Source organism: Theobroma cacao, chromosome 4 (genome assembly GCF_000208745.1).
Source record: "Theobroma cacao cultivar B97-61/B2 chromosome 4, Criollo_cocoa_genome_V2, whole genome shotgun sequence".
Classification (NCBI taxonomy): domain Eukaryota; kingdom Viridiplantae; phylum Streptophyta; class Magnoliopsida; order Malvales; family Malvaceae; genus Theobroma; species Theobroma cacao.
The window spans coordinates 26,465,159-26,473,142 of record NC_030853.1 but is presented as its reverse complement, the minus strand read 5'-3'; the positions used below and the strand labels follow the sequence as shown (position 1 = coordinate 26,473,142).

General features: G+C 32.2%; 1 protein-coding gene across 1 annotated transcript; it reads left to right on the top strand.

Moving 5' to 3' along the window:
• LOC18602743 (cyclin-dependent kinase inhibitor 5) lies at positions 2,911-6,629 on the top strand. The gene is made up of 3 exons (XM_007034327.2): positions 2,911-3,680; positions 5,769-5,972; positions 6,091-6,629. The coding sequence occupies exons 1-3, from the start codon at positions 3,160-3,162 to the stop codon at positions 6,158-6,160; spliced, it is 795 nt and encodes a 264-aa protein (XP_007034389.2). The 5' UTR covers positions 2,911-3,159; the 3' UTR covers positions 6,161-6,629.

Genomic DNA, 7,984 nt, shown 5'->3' with positions numbered 1-7,984 from the left:
AAAGAGAAAAAAGAAAAAGAGATTGATCTAAAAATTAAGGGACAAAATGTAGTTATCATTATTGTATGATAAGGGATACTTATCGTACGATATTAATAAAAAACAATTCGTATTTATAATTGTATCTATTTAATCAATTGTCAAAAATATTTTGTACGATATGTGATACGTATTTTACAATGCAGGGACATATCGTACGATATAATCGATACATATTTTCATAAGTCTAATGCTAATTAATTATTAAAAATTTTATTTTTTATTATTTTTTAGTTGAAACATGAAAAATTATATTTTATGAGTTTCAATCACTAGATTTTAAACAAAAAAATACTAAAAAATCAAATTTCCTTTTAATTTTAAAATGATATTTTTTTGTTTTTTAATTAATAAACTAATATAAAACATATTTTATTTAAAAATTTATATTAATAAAAAATATATTAAAAATTTATATTAAAAAATAATTATCTTTTCAATTTACATCTTACAATCTTCAATTCTATTAAATATAATATTTTTTTAATTTTTTAATTTTATAATTAATTTTTATTATATTTTACGATACGATACTCGATATCAAAAATTAAAATTTCAATACATAATACGTACCTCAATTTAACAATGATAAAACAAAATGGCTTTCTTGGACACTGTTCACAACGCTTTGCATGCCCCCAATTGATACCTGTCATGATTCTCGACTTGGCAAAGAATGCCATAATACGCGTGGAAGGACGCTCCTCTCTGACGGTCGTGGGTTTGTTTGGTCTTATCTTAAGTGAAGAAAAATATGTGGAATAGACTAGATATTTGGGAAAAAAATTTGAAACTCGAAATGCACTTTCCACGTGGCCACTTAGAGAAGGTATCCAATGACTAACTGGTTGTCCTTCACCCATCTCGTGAGATAATGAGATTTAGGTCCTAAATTAAGTTTGGTGCAAATGTAAATATTGATAGAATTTCACTATAAAATTAATAATTATTTAATATAAAACTACCAAAACAAACATAAACTTTAATAAAAACTTTTAACTTATACACTTTGGATAGAATTTTTAAACTTTAAAAATGAATTTATATAATTGACACAAGTTCATTTAATAATTATGTTGTTTATTATTTTTCTTATTAATACTCAAATAAAGACATAATAATCTTATAAATCTAAATATTCAATGAAAAAATAAAATTAATTATGGTTTTATGAGTTATTTTACGAAATTGAAGCATTTCTTTTATCAATGCATATTGGTTGATATATAGTTTGTCACGAGTCTCCCATCAATAATAGATTGAATGAAATTTCAGTATATAAAATATGAGCTTTCATTACTTATCAGACATGTCTTTTAGATTGAGAATATGAGCTCATAATTTATAAACTTATTTAAGCTCTATTTTTATAGCTAAAGCTTAAGCCTGCATGAAGTTGAGTTTAAGTTCCCACCCAAGATAAATGGTATTAGAGTGAACTTAGATCTTCACTGATGTAAGGTTCCATGAGAGATATAAAAGTTGAGGTAGATCTAGATTAGTGTAATAATCATTTTCTTCTATGGGTAAAGAGCCAGTATAACAGAGACATTGCACAATTAAATGAGGTAAAATGTCACGAATCTCACATAAATAAGAATTGGATGATTTTTAGTATATAAAACATAAGTCTTTCATCACTTATCGGGTATGTCTTTTGGGTTGAGAACATGAAACATAAGCTTGTGATTTATAGACTTAGTTAAACTCTATTTTTAGATTTTAAAGTCGCATAAGATTGGACTTAACTTCCAACTCGTGACATAGTTTACACACCATACCTACCAAAAGTTGAACTCCACATGTCACCCAATTAATCATCTTTCTTCCTTCTAAAGCATCATTATTGAGTAACTATTCTCAAATAAAAGGAGGGGGTGGACATTATTTCTTTTTATTTTTTTTTCTAAAATTATGGGTGGACATTAAATCATTTATTCAATTACTATAATCTTACATATCTTTAAGCTATATATCAAGTTTGGAGTTCATATTAATATAATAAATTTAAGTGTTTTAGCCTGTGCACAATACTTGCTTCCTATATTTTTTTTAAAAAATATTTTTTATTAAGATAATTATACAAATTCAATAATTCAATAATATAGTTAAAATATAATATTATTAGATTACAATGATTGGTTAATTAATTACTTAAATTATAATATTGTTAACTAATTAAAGTTAGATTATGAATAAAATTAACAATATATATATCATTTACTTTTTATCACATACATGCACAATTTCTTAATACAATAGTTCTCTTTCTTATATTTTCATTATATTATTTTAATTTATTATTATTTACAAACCTTATTTTGTTGGTATAAAAAAAACTAATGTTACTCAAATTCTAAAATGTAATGTAAATCCTAGAAAAAAAATGATAAAGATACATTTAAAAATCATTATCTACACTATTATCCATGTGTTTATATTTGATTTTCGTTTTTGAAATGTGAGATTAAAAATTATGTGGTTGAAATTCAATGATTTAAATAGAAAGAGGTTGTGAATTTTTTTCATATATAGAAGTAAATTAAGTAAATTTAAATTATTACCGAGTTTATACAATAAAAAATGATTTTGATGAAAACTAACAAGTAGGTATTTTTTGATGTAATAATTTTTAATTAATTTTTAATATTTTATTTATTGAATAAATAATTAATATAAAAAGAAATATTTATTTTATAATTTTATGAAAAAATCATGTTTTTATTTATTAAATATATAATTAAGGTAGTGAGAAGGATTTATCTTATAATTTAAAAAGAAAAAGAAAATGATTTTGTAAGTTGCACTAATACAAAAAATGTAGAAATATCACGATATATATGGAAAGAGAAATTGAAAGTACAGCGAAGCAGTAAATAATCCTAGCCACCTGAAAATCTTCCCATCCATCCCCAACCCTACTATTTTTCGTTTCTTTCTCTTTCTCTTTCTCTCTCTCTTCCTCTCTTTAACAAACAACTGCTAACCCAATTTCTCTCTTTTTTTTTTTCTTTTTCTTTTCTTTCTTTTCCTCTCATTTCCCTCTCTCTTTCTCTCTCTCTCATGAGAGCTTAAGCTTCTTTCTTCCAAAACCCAAAACCCTTACAAGTTCAAACGCAAATGGGTAAGTACATTAGGAAGGCCAAAACGGCAGGGGAAGTTGCCGTAATGGAAGTCTCGCAATCTTCGCTTGGGGTTCGAACCCGAGCCAAAACCCTCGCCCTTCAACGGCTACAGAAATCCTCGACTTCTCCGGCTACGGTGGCTTCGGCTCCGGTTACCGAAGACGGCTCGTATCTCCAGCTGCGGAGTCGGCGGTTAGAGAAGCCGCCGATTATGGTGCACCACCATGATTCCAAGAGGCAGAAGCAGCAGCAACAGCAACAGGGGAGTAAGAAGGAGAGCTGTGGGCAAAACCCTAACCCCAATTCTAATTCTCGAGTTCGGGTGGGTAGCGGGTCGGGTTCGGCCGCGGAAAAGAAAAAGGAGGGTGAAATTGGAAGGGAAGAAATTGTGCAAGAGAATAATGGAAATGATAATACTAATAACTGTAGTAACAATAATAATAATGAGAGTAAGGATTTTGGTGGTGTTGAAGCTTCCTTTGGCGAAAATGTTTTGGACATTGAAGCCAGAGAAAGGTTGGTTTTTCTTTTCTTTAAAAAGATTCTTTTTTTTTTTTGTAGTGGAAGTTCGTCTTAGGGGTTATTTAGATTCTTTTTGTGGATTGGAGCTTTAATTTTAATTGATTATATTTTGGGTTTTTTTTCTTTTAAAATCTGATTTAAATCTTTTTCCCTCCTCTCTTGTTCTTTTTAATATATGGGACACAAGATGTTTTTTTTTTTTAAAGAAAAATTATTGTGGTTGTTGATATTTTATATGGAGATATTAGAAAATTTTGATATGAAATACATTGAAAAATTTCAACTTTTTCTGTCCTTTTTACCTTTACTTCAACTGAGCTCCTGAGTCTTATTTGGTGTCTTGAGGAAGTGTTAAATATTTGGGTATTTATTTTATGTATTTTTATTAAATCGTGCATCTATTTTTTTTCTTAATGTCTTGAGCCCTTCGATTCACCAGCCAAAACAGGAAAAAACAATAACCACCCTTAATTCCTCTGTCACCCTTATATTTTTACATGATTTCTATATTTCCTTTTGGTTGAATGAAGGGATTACTTCCCCGCTTGAAATAGAGTTCTGCTATGGTTTTTCTTTTTCTTTTTTTAAATGAGGCTGATTGAACTTTCACAATTAAGAAAACCCATTTTCTCCTTTGGGTTCTAAATTTTCTTAGTCGTTGCAGTGTTTTTCTGCTAGGAAAGTTTCTGCAGTGCTTTTGTGCTGGGAAAGTTTTAGAATTATCTTTATGAAATGAAATTCTCGTGAATCAATTGCTGAGAGGTGCTTTTTTTGATTGAAACGTTGCAATTTTACTCTTCATCTGTTCCTGTAGTCTTTCCCTGCAGAGAAATTAAATCTGTCAGCTGATGTCCTTTTTTTTGTCACAAGCAAAAGTTGGCTATTATTGATTCTTACAGTTTTGTTACTTCTGAATTTTGATCTTTTCTTTTTGGTGGTAGCAAGCAGCTGTGTTATGACAGAAACCATTGTTTCTGAAATTAAACCATATCATTACCAGCCATTCCCTTGTCATTCACAACTTTTTTGTTTTGTTAATATAATTGATTTTTGCTTATGCTTTTTTCCTTTAAATTTTGGTGACTTCATATGCTTCTAAAACTTGGGTTTGTCTAATTATCTGGTCATCTAAATAAAATATATCCTACAGTAGGTTCTTTTGTTTAGGTAATTTTAGGCATGTATGCTGCTACATTATTCTAATGGAAAGAAACAAAACATTTTGTTGTTTTCATTGTGGTTGATGCTGTGACTGTTTCAAGATTAAAATTTACAAAACCATTTTTGCGTTTGATTTCTTTTTCTTGCGGATTATTATGCTGATTGAGCTTATCTCTTTGGAAGATACGGTTCTAATTTGCTCTCTGATTCCATGCTTTGAGCTTATTTAGTTAATGGATGAAAATCTGATTTCCAGGAGATTCTAATAATCAGAAAATATGGCTTTATTGATTTATATGTATACTTTATTGCTCTTTGCTTGGTATTGTCTGATTTTTGTTTTTTTTTACTATCTGCTTGGTTAAGCCAAATTTCTGTGATGAATTTTATCTCTGTTCATTAACCCTCCCCCCCCCCCCGGGCGGCCAAAAAAATAAAAAGAGAAAAGAATTAAGGGAGAAAAAGGTCTCTGTCATCTCAGTTTGTCCTTGCAGAAATGATTGTAGAACAGCTTTTTGTGATTTTAGAGTGTATGTTAAACTCTTTGGATTTATGAAGTCTTTTCTGCTGAAATATTGGTGATTGAAGCATGTCAAAGTGGAAGCAGGATCAAAAACAAAATGGAAACATCGGCTTTTATCCATCATTTATTTCCCCCCAGAATTGCAGAGCCTTTTTGCTTGAACGTTGATAAAAAGAGTCGCTTCTTTTTTATTGTACACTGAGAAACCCTTATGCTTTTAGCACTTTCAGTTGTTATTCTTCAAATGATTGGTACGTTCTGGTTCTCCATGTAATGTTTGGGGGGTAGATGTAAAGCAGGGAAAAGAATAGTTAATGTTTTTACCGGCTTCCTAGAATTGAGTGTTCGCCTTTTGATTTTGTTACTTTTCATTAACTAATAGCTATTGTTCTGTGCAGGAGCGCTAGGGAATCAACTCCTTGCAGCTTGATAAGGGACCCAGAGAGTATAAGAACCCCTGGTTCTACTACTAGGCCTACCAGCTCTGCAGAGACTAACCAAAGAGTACAGAATTCAACGCGGCGACACATCCCAACAGCTCAAGAAATGGATGAGTTCTTTGCCGTTGCAGAAGAAGAGCAGCAAAGACAATTCATTGAGAAGTATACTATATTTATTTCACCCTGCTTCTCACGTTTCTGATTGTTTGAAATTTTTGCATTGCTCCTTGGTAGTATTATTGGGGTTGGAATCTGATGGAAGATGTGGGGTTATTTGCAGGTACAACTTTGATCCAGTGAATGATAAGCCACTCCCAGGACGTTATGAATGGGAGAAAGTGGACCCCTAGACGATATTAGTGTTCCATCAGGACTTATTTTCCTGCCAAATTCTCAGTTGATCTTTAAAGTTAGGTTTTTTTAGCTAGCAGGAATTAGCCTTTAGTTGTAATGGTGGTGGTGTTATTTCCATTTTCCATCACCCTTATTTTACTTGTAAAGAAAGAAGTAGGACTGTTAAAAGAATTGTGTAGACTAATGGTCTGTAACATAACAGAGGTAACGAGTTACACAACAAATACAAATCAAAGTCCTTTGTCTAACAGATCATCTGAGAAGGGAAGGGAAAGGAGGAGTAGGTTAGAGTTTAGGGACTTCAGGGTCAGTCAATTAGGTCAGTTGATCTGGTACAGAATTTACTAGATTTTCTTTTCTTTTTTTCTTTTGTACTGTATTTTCCTCCCCTTGTTTGTCTATACTTGTACTGATGGAACTTCGAAAAACTCTTATGGAATAAACATGATCCCTTTCCTCCTCTTATATTTTGTCTTTTCCTCTAACATCTACTATGATCCTCACAGTTGAGTTTTGGCCTTTTTTATCTCCATGTGAGACAATGGAACTTTGATCATTTCATGAACTTAAAGATGATAATAATGCGGTCCATCACTATGATCTGAGACGATATTGTTTGTTACATTTGAGTCATGACCGACTGCTATGCTTTTAACCTCATGTGAAGATGGTTGGTGGTTTTTGGAGATAGTGGTGGGGTCCCTTTTCTTGGTGGCAATCTATTGGAAGAATCTTGTCTTCTCTAGCATGTCCACACTGCACTTTTTAACTTCTCTGCAACTCACTTCTGTGGGAGAAATGTAAACCTCTTTAGGGTTAAAGATGCTGAAATGGAGGATGAGGATTACATGATTGAAAGGGGTACCAAGAAGTCTTTTTTTCTCAATTGCTATGCTTTTCCATACTTAGTGGAAAGCCATTTTATATTGGCTCAGCACTTTGCAGAATGCACCTGGTAAACATTAAATATTTTCAGCTTTAAGGGAAAATGGACTTGATGGGGGAAAAAGTAACCAGTGTCTTTCATGACAAAACTAGGAACTTCACATTTTCTTGCCTTTGGTATTTAATTGGACATGCCTGTAATACATAAGTTTGGTAGAGAAGTTCCTTTCCTTTTTCTTTTCTTCTTCTCCGCTAGATAATTTTCACAAATTGGAATGCCAGATGCCCTAGCTAAGTCGTCGGATTAAGCAATGTGAAAGCTCCTCCCTTTCAGTCCAAAATGGTGCAAGTCTTTCCTCATCGCATGTTATCTGATGGAATCTTGTTTCACCCCACTAATGATAAGGAGTTTTGATTGGAAAAATGATGGTACCTGGTGGTTATAGTGGAGGTGGGTGTTGCTCTATTGCCATTGGATGAAACTGAGGAATCTTCAATTTCCAACGAAACTTTTGTTTTTTCATTGTGTTTCAAAATCTGTGAGTAGGGGTTTTCATCAAAACTTTCTACTGGCCATTGATTGTCTGTTTTACCAGTGGAAGACCATTACAAGGGAACTGCCTCCCACATGTTGATATGCCTTTGACTGTATCCAAATTCAATGAGGTCACACCGTGGGAAAATGAGGAAAAGGGCGCCCCCAAAGTTCCTGCAGACAAGGGTAGAAATGGTACTTCCATAACCCTCACAATGGCCCCCACCTCTGCTCGCCAAAAGAAGTTGTGGTGGTGATGCTTCTGGCTGAACGGGGAGAGACAAGTTGACCAATTTTGTGAAGGATTTTGGATCTTTACTGTTCTTGGGAGAGGCCTGGGGGTGACTCATTTTGTTTCTGGACACTTGCATGCTGCTTTTAACTGTTAAACAGTACCAAA